General features: G+C 40.8%; 1 protein-coding gene across 20 annotated transcripts in view; it reads right to left on the reverse strand.

The window, feature by feature from the left end:
* RAPGEF6 (Rap guanine nucleotide exchange factor 6) overlaps positions 1-19989 on the reverse strand; it is a 211165-nt gene that overhangs the window by 180784 nt on the left and 10392 nt on the right. For 13 of the 20 annotated variants that reach the window (XM_024247559.3, XM_054555909.2, XM_024247558.3 and 10 more), the window contains exon 2: positions 519-589. In XM_024247559.3, coding sequence (XP_024103327.1) covers positions 519-589 — 71 coding nt within the window. Of the gene's footprint in view, positions 1-518; positions 590-8329; positions 8848-19989 lie in introns of those variants that run through there. The other 7 variants (XM_054555901.2, XM_054555902.2, XM_054555904.2 and 4 more) reach the window with 7 other exon arrangements.

Below are 19989 nucleotides of genomic sequence, written 5' to 3' on the forward strand. Positions count from 1 at the left end.
CTTAGGCCAAATCAAGATTCCTGCTCCTTTCACTTTAATACAACACTATAATACAACATACCATACCCAGCTGAAGCATTTGGCATAATAAATACCAACACAAACTACAAAAAGATAACAGGAGTTTTGTCTTTACTAGCTAGCACAACCTCAGCACTGTGTTTTGCTTTAGGTACTTATTTTCATTTAATCCTTGAAATACTTCAACAAAGATACTATCATTACCCCTATTTTATTGAAGACAAAACCACAGTTAAATGTTAGTTCTGACTTAAGGTCCCATGGCTAAGAAAAACTGAATAAGAAAAACAAATTCAGTTTTTACTGTCAGCGTTTTTCCCCAACTCCAAAATCACCCCTACCAAAATATAAACTCTAGGAAACCAGGGATCTAATCTATAATGCATATACCAAGGGCTTAAAACAATAAGGAATATAAAGGTGCTTAACAAATATTTGGTGAATAAATGAATAAATGGCTATTCAGCGTGTGCTCTTAAATACAGAACCACACTTACCTAAGCTGATGTTCCCTGAGATTTGATAATATTTCCATTCCATGAAGATAAGAATAAATAGTATTTAAGTCCTGTGGAACAGAAGAAAAAAATTAGATTATTTTTCAAACATGCTGTTTAAAATATAAGGCACCCCACAATTCTGATTTTAAGCAAACAACCACTTACGGCAAAGCAGTTAACTATGGAAAAATCATAAAACCTCTGAATCATAAAAGATTTGAAAAGGCAGAGAAGAGATCCCTCAGCTCTCAAAGGAACTCCTCTTCAACGTGACTAATGGCCTCTATTCATTCAAAAATATACTTTATATGAAAGTATATTAATTCATTATTTCACTTCTAAGCAGATGTAAACTTTTCTTCTTTAGTGGCCTCCAAATATTTGATATCCAATATCCTGGCTGACATCTCTAGAGATGACCCAGTTTATCAATATTCCTCTTAAAATATGACTTTCTAAAGAATTTCCTTCTAAAGAGACGCAAAATGACATAATCTACCACTAAATAAAAAATATTTCCAATGGTACAATCCTATTGTTCACTCTGTGAAAGAGGTAGAACATCTTTCTCTATTCCTCACCCAGATAACTAGGCATTAAAACAACAACAACAATAAAAACCTCAGGATGACATAGTATAACCTCAACTAAGAGCAGTGGCATAGCAGAAGAAAGTGGAAAGAGTCTATAGATCCCTGACAGCAAATGGTATTGTACCACTGATGTCATTTAAGATTAAAAGCAGACAAGCTACGAGTTGATGGGTGCAGCACACCAACATGGCACATGTATACATACATAACTAACCTGCACGTTATGTACATGTACCCTAAAACTTCAATAAAAAATAAATAAATAAAAAATAAAAAGCAGACAAGCTTAAATTTGCTATAAAAAGCATACTTCCTATTTCCTATGAGGAATAATGCCTTTATACCAGGGAAAACTACTTCCAAACACTGCCTTCCCACTCTGATATGCAACTAGCCAAGAAAATTATCAGATAATAGTGAGGGTAGTGGGGGAGAAACTAAAGACAACTTGTTTTCTAGTAGGTTAATAAGACAACATAGAGCCATTAAGAAAAGCAGCAAGCTAGGCCGGTCACAGTGGCTCACGCCTGTAATCCCAGCACTTTGGGAGGTCGAGGCAGGCGGATCATGAGGTCAGGAGATCAAGACCATCCTGGCTAACACAGTGAAACTCTGTCTCTACTAAAAATACAAAAAATTAGCCGGGCATGGTGGCAGGCACCTGTAGTCCCAGCTACTCAGGAGGCTGAGGCAGGAGAATGGCGTGAACCTGAGAGGCGGAGCTTGCAGTGAGCTGAGATTGCGCCACTGCACTCTAGCCTGAGTGACAGAGCGAGACTCCGTCTGAAAAAAAAAAGAAAAAGAAAAGAAAAGAAAAGCATCAAGCTGAGCACAGTGGCTCACGCCTGTAATCCCAGCACTTTATGAGGCCGAGGTGGGTGGATCGCTTGAGCCCAGGAGTTAGAGACCAGCCTGGGCAACATGGTGAAACTTGCCTCTACAAAAAATAATTCAAAAAAATTAGCCAGCCTTGTGGTACACGTCTGCAGTCCCAGCTACTTAGAAAGCTGAGGTGTGGGGGATGGCTTGAGCCTGGGAAGAAGAAGTTGCAGTGAGCCGAGATTGCACCACTGCACTCCAGTCTAGGCGATTGAGACTGCCATCTCAAAAAAAAAAACACGGCAATAATCTCTAATTCCAAAGACAACAACTGCCAATTAACCACAGTGAACTGAACAACCACACTTATTTCTGCTAAATCCTTACTAAAATAACAGTGAAAAGGATGTTTAAGTATATAAAAATAAAGATTTGAATAGGTTAAAAGAAAGGTCTACCAAATTTTAGAAGATAGCAGATGAAGCACTGACATGGTAAACTGTATTTCCAAAGATGGCCACAGAGGTATTTCTTATCCCATATGCTCTTTTGCAATGCAGTCCTGCCAGTTAGCCATCAAAAACTGGAATCTATGTGCCCTCCCAAAGATGTGGGTTGGCTCTGTGACTTGATCTGACCAAAAGAGTATGATAGAAGTGAGGTTGTATAAAAGGTTCAAGTACCCTGAGACCACTAATGTTGTGAAGAAGCCCCAGCTAGCCTTAGGGAGAGAGAAAGGCCACATGGAATAACACCAAGGTACTACATATGTAAGTTATGCCTTCCTAGAGCAGCTTAGAGCTACCAACTGAATGGAACTAAAAGAATGATCCCAATTGAGGCTCTATGGGGTAGAAGAACCAACCACCCAGCCAGAACCTGCTGAATGCAGGTAATAAATAGTCATGGCAAAAGTGTGGCTCATAGTGGGTCCACTGAGTCTGCAGATCCACCTAATAACGGTCATTCCCCACTCCCTCAGTTTATAATTAGAATTTATATACTTGGCAGTTAGAATACCCTAAATAATGGGTCCATGACCTGTGTGGTAAAAGCCGTCACAAAGGAAAAAGTCAAGTGGAAACCTCTGCCCCATTCCCCAGAACAAGATAGTAAATAAAAGACTGTTTCTTCCAGAGGGGCACAGAACAAAGACTAGTGCCACCAGTAAAGACTCAGAAGTACGCAGAGGTAATAATTTCTATTGTATTCTATTTAATTCATGGAGAAAGCAGACAGATCCTGAAAAATGACTGTGCAGACTATCACAGAATGAACCAAATTCTAGCCCTAATCACAGCCTGCAGTCTCAGCCATAATAATGCTGCTGAAGCTGATTAAGCCTCAAATACTGACGTGGTGTTACTTTCCATTACTTTACTTTCCATTCCAATTAGAAGATCAGAAAAAAATCTGCATTCATGCAGGGCAATATTGACTTACAGTTTTATCTTAGGACTCTTAACTCTCCCGCTCTCTGTCATAACACAGTCAGTGGGGGTTGGGTGGGGGACAGACATCTAAACCTCCTGATCTATTTACATATATTACATCATGCTGATTGGACAGAATGAACAAAAGAATGGGCTAGAGGTGAGTGGTACCCTAGAGTCCTTGGTAACACACATGTGGCTCCAGAAGATGGGAGATAAACACTATGAAGACTCAAAAGATCTGCCATTTCAGTGAAGTTTTTCGGGATACAGTGGTTAGGGGCATGTCAGGACATCTCCTGCAATGTCAAAGTGACTTTGGCTTTAGGTCAAGATAAAATAAAAGAAACTAGACTTACCCTTCACCTAAAACAATTTAAAACAACAACAAAAAAGACAAATACATAAAACGTTTTTCATAAGATAGGACATCTGGAAATATCTAAAGTGAAGTAAAGATCCACCTGAAAAAATCGTTGTAGTAGTCCTGTAGAGGGGAAGTAGATTCTTCCCCTCTTGGTGATATTTAGCAATGTCTGGAGTTATTTTAGGCTGTCACAATTTTGAGGGAGTGGTGCTACTAGCATCATGTAGGTAGAAGAGATATTGCTAAACATAGCCATGCCCATTCATTTACCTATTGGCTATGGCTCTTTTCATGCTATAAAAGCAGAGTTAAGTAGTTTTAAGAAAAATCATCTGGGCCACAAAACCTAAAATATTTACTATTTGGCCCTTTATAGAAAAAGTCTGTTAACCCTGGATAAGAATGTCTATATTTTAATTCTTATCAGTTATGAAATGCTGGGAACATTCCTGAAATCCAAGTTCCCAGATGCCAGCCGCCAAAAAAGACAACTTTACAAATAGTTCTTCCTAAGGACAGCAGTCTCAGATCTGTTCTATTAACTCTTTTTTTGACAGGCTATATTGAAGTCACATTCAGGAATGGCCTTAAAAGAAAGAGAAAAGGAAAAATCTCCTCAATGGGTAGAGTTGTGAGCAGTAGATATGGGTCATGCCAAAGGATAGCAGCTGCTATGGTTTGGATGTGGTGTGTCCCTGCCAAAACTCATGCTGAAATTTGATCCCCAGTGTAGCAGTGTTAGCAGGTAGGACCTAGCAAGAGCTGTTTGGGTCATGCGGGTGGATCCCTCGTGAATAGATCAATGCCTGTCTGAGGGGGCAAGTGAGTTCTCACTCTCACAGAAATCAATTGGTTCCCCCGAGAGAGGGTTGTTAAAAAGAGTCTGGCTTCCTTGGTTTCTCTCTCTTGCTTCCTCCCTTACCATGTGATCTCTTTTTTTTTTTTTTTGCAGCATGAACATGGCTCACTGCAGCCCAGACCTCCAGGGCTCAAACAATCGCCTCACCTCAGACTCCTGACTAGCTGGGACTACATGCACATGCACACGACACCATGCCCATTTAGTTTTATTTATTTATTTATTTTATTTTCTGTAGAGACAAGGTCTTGCTTTGCTGCCCAGGCTGGTTTCCAACTCCTGGGCTCAAGCAATTCTGCCTTGGCCTCCCAAAGTGCTGAGATTACAGGCGTGAGCCACTGCGCCCAGCCTGCCATGTGATCTTCTTGCACACACTTGCTCCCCTTTCACTTTTTGCCATGAGTAGAAGCAGTCTAAGGCCCTCATTGGATGCAGGTGGCCAATATAGAACCTTCCAGCCACCAGAATTGTGAGCCAAATAAAGCTCTTTCTTTATAAATGACCCAGCCTCAAGTATTGTTATAGCAACACAAAACAGACTAAGACAGTGGCCCAAGGTGAAAATATGTGTAAATTCCAGTGCATGGATGTCTGGTCAGGGATCTAGAAGGAAAAAGACAAAAAGATCAGGGACAAGGAGGGATAGGGTAAAGACACAGGATGGAGACATGGGAATGGGCACAAAGTGTATAAAGTTTTCTGTATTCCACACTAATGCCCACCAAAAAGCATTAAACATGGAAGAGGCACTAAACAACCATGAAGATAAAAAAGGATATCCCAGAACTGGCACAATTAATACATGAGTAGACTGACCACAATGACACTAGATAGAGGCTACACATGTCTCCAACAATATAAACTTCCACTTATCAAGGTCTGTCTAGCTACTGCTACTTCTGAATGTCCAACCTGTCAGCAACAGAGACCAACCATATGAGTTCCTGATATAATTCTATTATTCAAGAAGAGCAACCAGTCATTTGATAACAAGTAGACTATATATGGTGTCTCTCATCCCAGAACGGCCAGTAGTTCATTTCACAGTGATAGATATCTATATTCTGGGTTTGGGTTTATCTTACTTACCTCAGAGGTTCACCCAGGATCATAATCCAGGGGCTTCCAGAATGCCTGAACCACAGGACTAGAATCCCACACACCAGAGTCCAACCAGTGGACAATTCAAAGCAAACACAGGAGTATGCTCACAACCTTGGGACCACTAGTCATATCACATACCACACAATCCAGAAGCAACTGGCCTCACAGAACGCTGTAATAACCTTATAAACGCATAGCTGAACTTTTAGCTTAAAGGCAATAATGTGAAATAATGGAATGACACCTTTTCATATGAAGATACATCAAACCACAGACCTCTATATGGAGCAGTGTATACAGCAGGAAGAATAGATGAGCCCAGGAACAAATGAGTAGAAGCAACAGTCACCCATTTATCATTATTCCCAACGAGCCACAAAGGGATTTTGTACTTCCCATTCCTACAGCTATGGACTCTGCATGTTTGCAGGTCCTGGTTCCAAAGGCATATACTCTTGCCAGGCAACAGTGCAAGAGTCTCAGTGAACAAGTTTACAGCTGCCACCAGGGCACTTTAAACACCAGGGCCCAAGAATCAGCAGGTAAGAGGAGTTGCCATTTTGGCAGGGATAACTGATCCTGAGCAGTAGGTGGATGTAGGGCTGCTTTTATGTAATGTGAACAGAGAGGAATGTGTGGAATCCACATGATTCGCTTGGTTATTCCTTTACCTCACTGTAACTGTAAATGACATATCCCAGCATTAGCCTGAGAAGAATGATTACCAAGGGTTCAGACATTTCAGGAAAGAAAGCTTGAGTCATACCAACATATAAGCCACTGAGACCTGCAGAGGTCATTATGTGAGGAGGAAACAAAATGCATAGTGGAGGAGAGAGGATAAGTACCAGTTGCAACCCTGAGATCAACCATACAGGGGCTATAATTCTTCCCACCACCATCTCTTGTCTAAGTTTCTTCTCAGGAAAAGCAGCTCATTGAGAGCCATGGAGGAGTTGTTCCCTGAACTTCAAACCTATGTGAAGAAGCAGATTTGTGTGGTGTGAAGTGTAAGCTCAGGTGGCCTTGAAAATATGCCTCTCAGATTCCAAACTACAGGGAGTGTATTTGAACAAAATCCCTATTACAGGGCTCTGTAATTTATCAACATGTTTGAACTGGGGCCCAGCTTCCCATGCAATACTCCCAGTCAATAACTGAGCCTGGTGAGAATACTAAGGAATGCCTGTTCTGGGAGACTCAGGAATACTCTGATGGGTTCAAGGATTCTCCTCCCACCTTACTAAACCACTGTTACAGTGCAGTCTAAGGTTCTTCCACTCAGCCTTCCTTTCGTCTCTCCTTCACAAATGTCACATGAGCATTCTGGTGTGAATGCTCTACCAACTCTCTCCATTTTTGCTCATAGGCATTTTCCCTAATAAATTCTTTGTGTGTCTAATATTGTTGTGACAACTGCTTCTAACAGAACCCAGACTAACACAAACACTTTGTAGTATTCAGTAAATAAATTTTCTATACTTTTTGTTGGATTTATTCTTAAATATTTACAATTTTCTAGTATTTTTAAATAATGTCATGTTTGGCTGGGTGTGGTGGCTCACACCTGTAATCCCAATACTTTGGGAGGCCAAAGTGAGTGGATATCACCTGAGGTGAGGAGTTCGAGACCAGCCTGGCTAATATGGTGAAACCCCATCTCTACTAAAAATACAAAAATTAGCTATGTGTGGTGGTGCATGCCTACAATCCCAGCTACTCAGGAGGCTCAGGCATGAAAATCACTTGAACCTGGGAGGTAGAGGTTGCAGTGAGCTGGGATCATGCCACTGCACTCCAACCTGAGTGACAGAGTGAGATTCTTGTCTCAAAAAGAGTCATTTTTTAAACTAGAGGCTTTTTGGTTTATTGCTGGTTTACATAAATCAATTGATTCTATATAATAAACTTGAGTCCAACCATCTTGTTAATAAATTCACTTAACTTTCAGAGTTTGTAGATTCTTTTTGATTCTCTGCATATACAATGGCCCTGCCTATGAATACAGTATTATTTCTTTCTTCCCAAATTATACACTTTCCCCCATTTTTTCATGCCTTATTATGTAACAACAGCCGGAGTAAGTGTGGCCATATAAAGACAATCCCCATCTTACAATGGTTCGACAAGATTTCCTGACTTTACAATGATGCAAAAGCGATATGCATTCAGTGGACACTGAATTATGTTTCTGTTTTGTTTTGCTATTAGAGATGGGGTCTCACTCTGTCACCCAGGCTGAGTGCAGTGACGGCAATCATAGCTCACTGATGCCTCGATCTCCAGGACTCAAGCAATCCTCCCACGTTGGCCTTCCAAGTAGCTGGGACTACAGGCGTGTGCCACCATGCTCAGCCGATTTATTTTATTTTATTTTTTTTGGTGACAACAGCCTGGGAAACCATAATTTGAATATCCATTCAATCATTCTGTTTTTCACAGTTTTCTGTACAGTATTCAAAATCATACCAGATACACAACACTTTATTATAAAATAGGCTTTGTGTTAGATGATTTTGCCCAACTGTAGGCTAATGTAAGTGTTCTGAGCATGTTTAAGGTAGGCTAAACTATGATTTTTGGTAGGTAAGGTATATTAAATGCATTTCTGACTTACAAGATTTTCAACTTACCATGGTCGTATTATGATATAACCCCATTGTAAGTCAAGGGATGTCTGTACTACAAACACAGCTGCCTGGGCCCCAACCACTGAGTTAGGTGTAGGCAGGCAGGCACTCACAAAATGTCTATCCCATGGAAATGTGCTTGTAATTTTTGACAAGACAACTTCTTCTGGTGGCAAACAAGTTCTGAAAATTGTAATACACAAAGGTTAGGTTATGGCAAACAGAACTCCCATAACTTGACTTACTCTATGTGGGTAGGCTAGTGTTAAAGGGAACCAGAATTTTCTAAGACTCTCAACTAAATTTATATCATATAATTTTCTCCTTTTTCAAGTTACAGGACATCTCTGGCACATCATTAACGATGCCATGAATATATGAGAAAGAATTAGAAATTAACTTTTCATTGTTAAAGTCTGAAAGAGAATTTCACTCACAAGTTTGAGATATACATGTATCTTCAGTTCTCTGCCTAAAGAGAGACTAATAAGGTTTATCACTTTAAATCTGAAAAGCCCCTCCTCAAAGAGCTTCAAATATTTGTTTGTAATCTCCTTATTTTAAAGGGACAATTTGGACAAATGAACATGTAGTTCTTCACAACATCTGTAATGTTGACTGCATGACCCTGAATTAAAATATCAGCATTATGGCCAAGTATGGTGGCTCACGCCTATAATCCCAGCATTCTGGGAGGCCAAGGCAGGCAGATCACGAGGTCAGGAGATCAAGACCATCCTGTCTAACACGGTGAAACCCTGTCTCTACTAAATATACAAAGAATTAGCCGGGCGTGGTGGTGAGCGCCTGCAGTCCCAGCATCTTGGGAGGCTGAGGCAGGAGAAGAGTGTCAACCCAGGGGCAGGGCTTGCAGTGAGCCGAGATCGTGCCACTGCACTCCAGCCTGGGTGACAGAGCAAGACTCCGTGTGTCTGTCTGTCTGTGTGTGACTCACTCTCTCTCTTTATATATATATATATGTATGTATGTCAGCATTATTCCTGTCAGGGGTTGACAAAACTTTTTCAATAAAGGGCCAAATAGTAAATATTTGTGGCCCAGATGGTTTTTTATCACAACTATTTAGCTCTGCTTTTATAATATGAAAACAGCCATAGACAACAGGTACATGAATGGGTGTGACGGTTCCAATAAAACTTTACTTACAAAAATAGCTGGTCATATTTTGTTAGCTCCTGAAACATATGGTCAAAAATAGCTACAGTGTGGCCAAGCATGAAAGAGCTCCTCTTTGACAACAGACCACCTTATAAGTTTTGGTGGAGTTCTGTCTCCCACCGTGAAAGCTGAAAACACCAAATTTTTATTTTTCCAGCCTCCCATACGACAAAGGCAGGGGCAAATTATTCAAGTGTTACCAATTAGACATATTCATCCCAGACTTTAAATCAGAAGCTAGTGACACCGAGAAGCAAGAACTGCATAGAATCCGCTTGGGCAGCCAGTGGCAGCAGCGGGGTTGTATTAGTCCATTCTCACACTGCTATAAAGAACTACCTACCTAGCTGGATACGGTGGCTCACGCCTGTAATCCCAGCATTTTGGGAGACTGCGGCGGGTGGATCACCTGAGTTGGAGACCAGCCTGGTCAACATGGTGAAACCCCGTCTCTACTAAAAATACAAAAATTAGCTGGCCGTGCTGGTGGGTGCCTGTAATCCCAGCTACTCAGGAGGCTGAGGCAGGAGAATCACTTGAACCTGGGGGGCGGAGGTTGCAGCGAGCCAAGATCACGCCACTTCATTCCAGCCTGGATGACAGAGCAAGGCTCTGTCTCAAAAAAAAAAAAAAAAGAAAGAAAGAAAAGGACTACCGGAGCCTGGGTAATTTATAAAGAAAAGAGGTTTGGCTCATGGTCCTGCAGGCTGTACAGGATGCATGCCTGGGAAGGCCTCAGGAAACTTAAAATCATGGTAGAAGGTGAAAGGAAAGCAAGCACATCTCGACATAGCCAGCAGGAGAGAGACAGCAAAGTAGAACAAAAGTGCTACGTGCTTGTAAACAACTCAAGATCTCAAGAGAATGAACTCACTATCACAAGAACAGCAAGAGGGCAAATCTGCTCCCATAATCCAATCACCTCTCACAGGTCCCTCCCCCATCACTGGGGATTACAATTCAACATGAGATCTGGGTGGGGACACAGAGCCAAACCATATCAAGGGTCTACAACATACGCAATGGACAGTACAGGTGGTCCACAGTGCAAACTGTGGCACCCATTATTCACTGCTAGTAGCAGTAGTATCTACCAAATCTGTGATAAGGGTCACAGACACAAGCCTGTTTTTCTAGTATTTCAAGCCTAGCCCCAAGTCTGGTTTTCCAGTATTCCAAGTAATTCTGTAGCTACCCAGAATCCTTTCAGTAAATTCTTTCGATTGGCCAAAATTGGGTTCTGTTGCATGTAAGTAATAACCCTGTGAGATCCTAAACCAGCACAAACAGCATCACTTGGGAACTTTGTAGAAATGTAAATTCTCAGGCCTCACCCCAGATCTAGTCAATCAGAATCTCTGGGTTGTAGGAACCAACAGTCTGTGATTTAATAGGTCCTACAGGTGATTCTTCTGCACACTAAAGTTTGAGAACCACTGTTTATAAGTGGGATCTATGTCACTCTGGATTGTCTGACCTATTAATAGCGAAGGACAACAAGCACTAAGATGCCTAGTAAATCCTAGTCCCTTTCTTTGTGTACCTAGTTTGAGGGTCATAAGAATGCTAAGCATTCACAAAACAGAATAAAGAATGGTTGTAGTGGTGAGCTGATTAATTCTTTTTCATATGATGTGGGGGTTATGGCATTTTGTTTACACAGGACAGCATGGAGTTGTGGAGTCTGTAATGCTGAACTTGGAAAAGGGTTTTCTTGGGGGTTTTGTATCAATTATCTGCAAGATAAGCTTGAGGTACTATATTATCTATTAGGCATAAAGTCACAAATAAAAAAAGAAAGAACCCTGACAGAGTCAGACTGGAAGTCTTACAGTCTTTGGCAGTAAAAAATTTAAATGCTAGATTCAAGGAGGTGCTAATCATTTAAGCTGAATGCACTTGAAAGCTGCTCTATGTAGCTTTCAAGAGGGAAGTTGGCTGGGTGTGGTGGCTCACGCCTATAATCCCAGGACTTTGGGAGGCAGAGGTGGGCGGATTACTTGAGGTAAGGGGTTCACAACCAGCCTGGCCAACATGGCAAAACCCCATCTCTACTAAAAATACAAAAAAATTAGCTGGGCATGGTGGCGCACACCTGTAGTCCCAGCTACTTGGGAGGCTGAGGCATGAGAATTGCTTGAACAGGGCCACGGAGGCTGCAGTGAGCGGAGATCACACCACTGTACTCCAGCCCGGGCAACAGAGCAAAACTCTGTCACAATTTAAAAAAAAAAAAGAGGAAAGTCATGAGAAGGGTGGGAAAACTATCCATCTGGCATATCCTGACATCCCAGATCAGTAACATCTGATTCAGCACTAGCTCTGTAACTGCAACAAAATACGCAGAAATTACCCAGGGGTATTAGAAAAACAAGTACCAGCTCAGGATTAGGGAATAAAATAATGGGTTCTACCTAGGGGAGAAAAAAAAAGAAGAAGAAGAAGGTGAGGAAGTGGTGATGACTTGGTACTTCCTAAAACAGATCAGCTACACCCTCTTCAGCCAGTAGTTTTTATAGTGAAGGTGGGATAAGCTGAGGTGGGTGGGATAGCTGCCATTGTGTAACAAGACAACTCTTGTATACCCTTTAAACAATTCTTACTTATAGCATTCATTGGAGATATTTTCTGTGGATTTTCAATTTAGTTGTTAAATGAAATAAACTCATATTTGGAACACTGTATAAACAAGTAATTACTAATTTAAACATATATTTCTAATTAAGCAGGTTGGAATTTTTATCCCCTTCCTTAGTTTACAATGTTATGCCAAGCTCAGAAACTCCATTTCCCAATTCTCCTGACTGCCCTTCTACAGGTGTTTAGAAAATCAACCAAAACTTGGAAAACTCAAACTGGGATGCTTAAAAAATTTTTGCATTTTTCTGGTTCTTAAAGCTTAAAACAAGTGAATTTCTTACCTACGATACACTTAATTCATCACATACAACTTTTTTTCTCTGACACAGGCTCTCGCTATGTTGCCCAGGCTGGAGTACAGTGGCACAATCATGACTCATTGCAGGCTCAACCTCCCAGGCTCAAGTGATCCTCCCTCCTGAGACTCTCGAGTGTGCCCACCCCCAGCTTTTTTTTTTTTCCTTTGTAGAGACAAGGTCTATGCTGCCTAGGCTGGTCTTGAACTAAGCTCAAAGGATCCTCCTACCTTGGCCTTCCAAAGTGCTGGGATTATAGGTGTGAGTCATCGCACCCAGGCACACAAAACTTTCAATAAAACATTATCCAAAACTTTCATTAACCAAGATATTTTACTCATTCTCTTCTTAACCTAGAAAACAAATCTATCCCAGGAATTTTAACAAAGAAAAATGTCCCAGGATAGATCCTAAGGTCAGCACAAATTCAATTGTATCATACATACATTCTGCAGCTATGGTTCTATAATGAAAAGTTATGCTGAGGAATCTTCTATAAATCATTTGGAAGGCAGTCTAACAATGTGGAAGACAGCTGGATGCAGTGGCAGATGCCTGTAGTCCCAGCTACTCAGGAGGCTGAGGCGGGAGGGATCACTTGAGCCCAGAAGTAGGAGGTCAATCTGGGCAATGTGGAGATACCTGGTCTCTAAAAAACAGCACCACATACACACACAAAAACCCAGTTTGGACTTTGGAGACAACCCTGTGTTTAAATTATGCCTCTTTGAGCTCTGTTAGTTACCACTTGTGTAAACTTGGATAATCTGCTTAACATTTATTATCTGTACAACGGAAAAGATAAAATATCTCTGAACACAACGATTGTTTTTTTGAGACAGAGTTTCACTCTTGTTGCCCAGGCTGGAGTGTAGTGTTACGATCTCAGCTCACTGCAACCTCCACCTCCCGGGTTCAAGCGATTCTCCTGCCTCAGCCTCTTGAGTAGCTGGGATTACAGGCACCCGCCACCACCCCTGGTTAGCAGTGGCTCACGCCTGTAATCCCAGTACTTTGGGAGGCCGAAGCAGGTGGATCACCTGAGGTCAAGAGTTCGAGAAAAGGCTGGACAACATAGTGAAACCCCGTCTCTACTAAAAATACCAAATTTTTAAATGTTTATTAAATGTGCAGCAGAGAGGCTATCACATGGTAAATGTATTCTAAAATTACAAAATAAGGATAAAAATACACAGGCTACTAAAGCATTTTGGAGATTTAAACAATATGCCAAAGTTAATACCATATATTAAACATAGAACTTATTGATTTTCTCATTCATGGAGGTATAAACAACATTCGGCAAAATGGCAGTAAAGAGATATAAAACATTTACCACAACTGGAGCCCAGACTTTGGTTTCTAAATTCATTTCTCACTAAAGGGGATTGAAGTTCTTTGGATAAATGGCTGACTTCAGTACTAGAGCAAAGAAAGTCAGGGCCTGGAACATCTTTTTATGCCAGAAAGCAAAAAAGTACTTAAAGACTAATGGGGTCACGTCGAAAGGACATAAGAGCTGACTTTGAAAGGGCTTCCACTGGCTATATTGGAGCACTTTAATAATCAAAAAGGATGGCAATATTGAACACAAAAAATAATCCATTACTTCATAGTGATTGAAAAAAGAGGAGGAAGGAAGGTGAGGAAAGCTCTTCTATACAGAAAACAACTAACAAATGTAAAAGAAATACAGAATCAGAAAATTATGGCCAGGCATGGTGGTCCACAATTATAATCCCAGCACTTTGGGAGGTCAAGGCGAGAGGATCACTTGAGGTCAGGAGTTCCAGACCAGCCCGGGCAACATAGTGGAAACCCCATCTGTACTTTAAAAAAAAAAAAACAAAAATTAGCCGGGTGTGATGGCGCATGCCTGCAGACTCAGCTACTCAGGAGGCTGAGGCACAAGAATCGCTTGAACCTGGGATGCAGAGGCTGCAGTGAGCCAAGATCACACCACTGCACTGCAGCCTGAGTGACAGAGGGAGACTCTGTCTCAAAAAACGAAAAAAAGAAAATTATCACTTTGTAACAGCAAAGTAATAGTTAATTTAGGCGAGGATTATCAATGAATGCTGAAATCACAAGGTAAAACCACTGTTGGAGAACACGACATTCACACATTCTCCAACTGTAACTCTGGTTCACTTATAAATTATAGCAATGTAGCTTTACAACAAAAGAGATGCATATGATCCTATTTAGTATGCCCAATAATGGAAAGAACTGACAATATGTGTCAGTGATGGGACAATACGGGAAACACAGACCACCACCTATGCAGTTTCTCAACAAAATCATTTCACCTTAATCTAATCACGAGAAAACAACCAGATGAATCCAGATTAGGATACATTCTATAAGACAGCTGGCCAGGCTTTTCAAAAGTGCCTTCAAATGTTTATGAAAGGAAAAAAAAAAAAAAAACAGGACTGTTCTAGATTAAAGGAGACTATGGTAACCAAATGTAACGTAACATACCTTGACTAGACCCTGGATTGAAAAATGAATCAGAGGTGAGATGGCCAGGTACGGTGGCTCACGCATTTACTAATCATTCTCAGCAAACTAACACAGGAACAGAAAACCAAACACTGCATGTTCTCACTCATAAGTGGGAGCTGAACAATGAGAATACATGGACATATGGAGGAGAACATCACACACCGGGGCCTGTCGCGGCGGGGCGGCGGGAGGGAGCGCGGGGCATAGCATTAGGATAAATAATACCTAATGTAGATGACAGGTTGATGGGTACAGCAAACCACCGTGGCATGTGTATACCTATGTAACAAACCTGCACGTTCTGCACATGTATCCAAGAACTTAAAGTATATTTTAAAAAATTACACCCTAAAATTTTAATTTTTGAGAATGAAAGTCTCAATGATATGCTTAAACTTTAGGACTTCAATAATTAACCACTGAAATTACAATGTATCAAAAGATTAAGCATCCAATTGTTTATAAGTTCAAAGTGTAGCTTTTCACTTCACTTTTCTGATCCTACCATGCATTGTGAAGTCACCTAATACTTGTTAATTCTAAATTCCACATGTACTTTTCAATCCTTATCTCTCTTCGAATTCTCTACAGCATTTGACTGCTGACATGTCATTCTCTCTCCTATCCCTTCTGTAATATGGTTCTTTCTGGATTCTTGTCCTAATGAGAAACATTTAGCAATGATTATAAGCACAGACTATGAAATCAGACTGCCTAGATTTGAATCCTGACTACACTGGCTCTAGCTGTGTGACATTAGACTAATTAATCTCTCTGTGATTCAATTTCCCTGTATGTAAAATGTGGATAATAATACCTTCTTTCACAGGGTTTCTTGAAGGATTAAATGTATATAAAGTTTTCATAACAGCAACAGGCATCCAATAACCACCATACAGTATCCAAGTCTTCAGTATTTTATTTCCATTATTAGCTTTCTGCGGCGGCTGCTTTTTTTCAGTTTTTACTTTTTGTTATTTTGGGTCCATCTGCTCCGTCTAAGTCTCCTTCATAGGTTTCTCATTTTTTTCTTACTCCTATAAATGTTTATAAAGTTTATGTTACCACAACTGCCAACAGCTGCCTTTTATTCACTAGAGACTCTCTACTGTTAGGAATACCTTCCACATCCATAGCTTCAACTATCACATATGCCTATGACTCCGATATTTGTATTTCTAGCCCAAAGCTCTCCAGTAAACTTAGATACTATATGTTCTACTGGACACTGAACACTTTCAACCTGGCTGACCCATCAGCAACTCAAGTGCAAAATTCATTAGTGGTTCCCTAATTTAGTTAACAGTACTCAGGTTCATTGGCTCTGGCCAGAAATCTGTCAATTCTACTTTCAAAATATCTCCGTTTACTATTGCAAATGAGGCAATTTAGAAATTCAGTATTTCCCAGTGAATAACTGAAATAACTGGACTCTAAAATCCATTCCTTTTTTTTTTTTTTTTTTTTGAGACACAGTCTCACTCTATTGCCCAGGCTGGAGTGCAGTGGCTCAATCTCAGCTGACCGCAACCACCGCCTCCTGGGTTCAAGCAATTCTCACGCCTCAGCCTCCCAAGCAGCCGGGACTAAAGGCACGCATCACCATGCCCAGCAAATTTTTTGTATTTTTAGTAGAGACAGCGTTTTGTCATGTTGGCTAGGTTGGCCTCAAACTCCTGGCCTCTTCTCCCCCCCAAGGCCTTATTACAAACTTCTGAGCACCTGATATTTATAATTATCACAGTATTTAATCAGGCCATATTTTAATTGTCTATGTGTTTTGCTATCTCCTCCCCAGATGGAAGATCTATCTTTAATCTTTTATCCCTGGCACATGAAACAGTGCTTAAAAAATATTTACTGAGCAAATAAATGTTCATTAGGCAATCTCCCTCAAAAAAATTATGTATTCACCTGTGCCTCAGAGAGTCATTTAATAATCCTATAAATAATCCAAACTCCACACCAGGCACTTCTGACACTCATAAACTCTTTCCTAAAAAAAAAAAAAAAAAAAAAAAAAAAAAGATGGTAACCTATTTTAGTTTGGCTTCTTAACTTGAGAAAAGCTGTGGTCATTTGGAAGTTTAGACACTTAAGATTTTGATTCTGAGAGATTGAGGAACTTCCCTCAGAATTCTCCAAAGGGAAGGAGGAGGCAGGCATGATGAGCTTGACAACACGACAAAAATCTTGGTCTTTGCAAGGGACAGACTGATTGTGAACTCTATAACATTGTGTTTATCATTTGACTTTACCTTGGACCAGTCTGGGTAAACTAAGGTCTGGCTGTAAATAAAAACAGAATGAGCAATTTTATTAAAATAGTGGAGAATGTGTCTCACCTTTGGCATGTAATGCCAAAGGAACATCAAACATGCTTTGCTTATGCCCCCACAATCTAAAGTTTTTAATAAAATCACTCATTCTGTAGTCAAGCTCATCGAGTTGGGAATCTCCAACACACGTAAAATGATGGGCCTGGAAAAGATGTTCATCCAGATAATCCGGGTCTCATCCAGATCTAACAGTCCCTTTCTATCCAACTGGATTTACAAATGAAGGTCAAGGGGCCCCAGAAGTATAAATAAGTTCTTTTTCTTTCCAAGGAACCCTCTGAATGTGCATCTGCTGTGGGAAAGCACAACAGAATCTTTGTTCTGCCAAGCAGGGATGTGCACAGTGACTCACTCCAAAATGACTCCAAGTACAATAGTGCTCTCTCGCCAATTCAGAAAAAAACTCTGCAAGTGTACATTTGAAGACCATTTTTCTAAATTCTGTAATAGATTAATAAATGATTATACTAAATTTTACATTTTTTAAATTCCCAGCTCCCTCTTTAACTTTTTAATAACCAAAAAGACCTAGTTCTAAAAAAAAAAAAAAACTTCTTCTAAGTAGGCAATTACATTAACACCTAGCAGAGCATGAAAATTTGCCCAGACGTTTTGAATCATCTGGTGAAAGAACATAAACAGTTAAAATGGGCATTAATCTATATTTTTCTGTGATGTTCCCTGCAAATGTGTTTTGAAGCCATGCAGAAAAGGAGTCTTTGTTCCAAGATATTACTAAGTTTCCTCCATCTGAGTTGTCTCTCAAGAACTGCCAGGTAAAACACTGTTTATGGCAACTCTACTTTATTCTTAATGAGAATAGTAATAGCACATTTTGCCATTTTGCCAAACTTCATCAAGCCTTTTTATCTGAGCACTTTAAATACTAGACCAGTAGAAATCACTACTAGAATAGTAAAGGAACAGTAGTTTTCACATTGCTTTTTTTTTTTTTTTTTTTTGTGAGACAGAGTTTCACTCTTGTTGCCCAGGCTAGAGTACACAATGGTACAATCTTGACTCACCGCAACCTCCGCCTCTAGGGTTCAAGCGACTCTTCTGCCTCAGCCTCCCAAGTAGATGGGATTACAGGCATGCGCCACCATGCCCGGCTAATTTCGTATTTTTAGTACAGACGAGGTTTCTCCATGTCGGTCAGGCTGGTTTCGAACTCCTGACCTCAGGTGATCCGCCCGCCTCAGACTCCCAAAGTGCTGGGATTACAGGCGTGAGCCACTGCGCCTGGCCTTGATTTTCTTTTTAAAGTCACTTACTCTACAAATATTTAGATATCTACTATGTACCAAGTAATGTGTAATGAACACTGGGAGATAAGGGTACACTCACTGTCTTCAAGGAGCTTACAATCAGAAACATGCAAGTAATCATAACACAGCACAGTAATTACTATGGTGGAAAAAGGCACAAAGTATCTAGGAACACAGAGAAGTGGAAAAGTGAGGAAGGAAGGATGCACAATTCTGCAAATGAGCACTAGAGATTTTAGTGAAGAATCAGAATGTGCCAGGCCAGAGGATGGTTTTCCAGACAGAGAAAACAGTCAGCTAATATGTAGGCTATCATTTACTGTTTATTATCAAGACACTTTGCTAATTATTTCACATATATAATCTCATTTGGTCCACACAAGAATCCCAAAAAGATATCAATCCTAGAGAAGTTAGATAACTTGCCTAGGGTCAAATTCTCAGAACTGGAGTCCAGATTTGAAGTAGGCTTGTCCAAATGCAAAATTCAAAGGCCAGTAACACCGTACCATACTGTTCCCATCCTATGCAATGCACAGAAACAGAAGAGATTTTAGTGTCAGGATATAAAGGATAGATAATCAGATGAATAGCAAGGAAAGCCCCAAGAGAGGAGGTTAAAAGTCCAGTACAAAGGCAAAATGCAAAGAACCAAGGTAGCTTCATAGTCCTCTTGGCTCCCAGAAAGAATACTCACAATGAGCTGGGCATGGTGGTACACACCTGTACTCCCAGCTACTTGGGAAAATTGCTTGAGTCCAGGGGCTGGAGGCCAACCTGGGCAACACAGCAAGACCTTGTCTTTAAAAACAAAACAAACAAACAAAAAAACCACTCCACTCAAATTAAGTTCAAAGGCACAAAGAACAAATCTACAATGACAGAACCAGAACAGTGGTTTCCTTTGGGAGACTGAGAAGGAAAAAGGGGAAATTTATGGAGTGCTGGTAATATTCTTTATCTCTATTCTGTATTATGATATACACAGTAAAATATGTTTGTAAAAATTAATCTGGCAATGGCTGGGCGCAGTTGCTCACGCCTGTAATCCCAGCACTTTGGGAGGCCGAAGCGGGCAGATCACTTGAGGTCGGGAGTTCGAGACCAGCCTGACCAACGTGGAGAAACCCCGTCTCTACTAAAAATACAAAAAGTAGCCAGGCGCAGGTGCAGTGGCTCACACCTGTAATCCCAGCACTTTGGGAAGCTGAGGCGGGCGGATGACGAGGTCATCAGTTCGAGACCAGCCTGGCCAACATGGTGTAACCCCGTCTCTACTAAAAATACAAAAATTAGCCAGGCATGGTGGCGGGCATCTGTAATCCCAGCTACTTGGGATGCTGAGGCAGGAGAATCCCTTGAACCCGGGAGGCGGAGGTTGCAGTGAGCTGAGATCGTGCCACTGCACTCCAGCCTGGGAGACAAGAAACTCC

The sequence above is a fragment of the Pongo abelii genome, chromosome 4 (assembly GCF_028885655.2).
Source record: "Pongo abelii isolate AG06213 chromosome 4, NHGRI_mPonAbe1-v2.0_pri, whole genome shotgun sequence".
NCBI lineage: Eukaryota > Metazoa > Chordata > Mammalia > Primates > Hominidae > Pongo > Pongo abelii.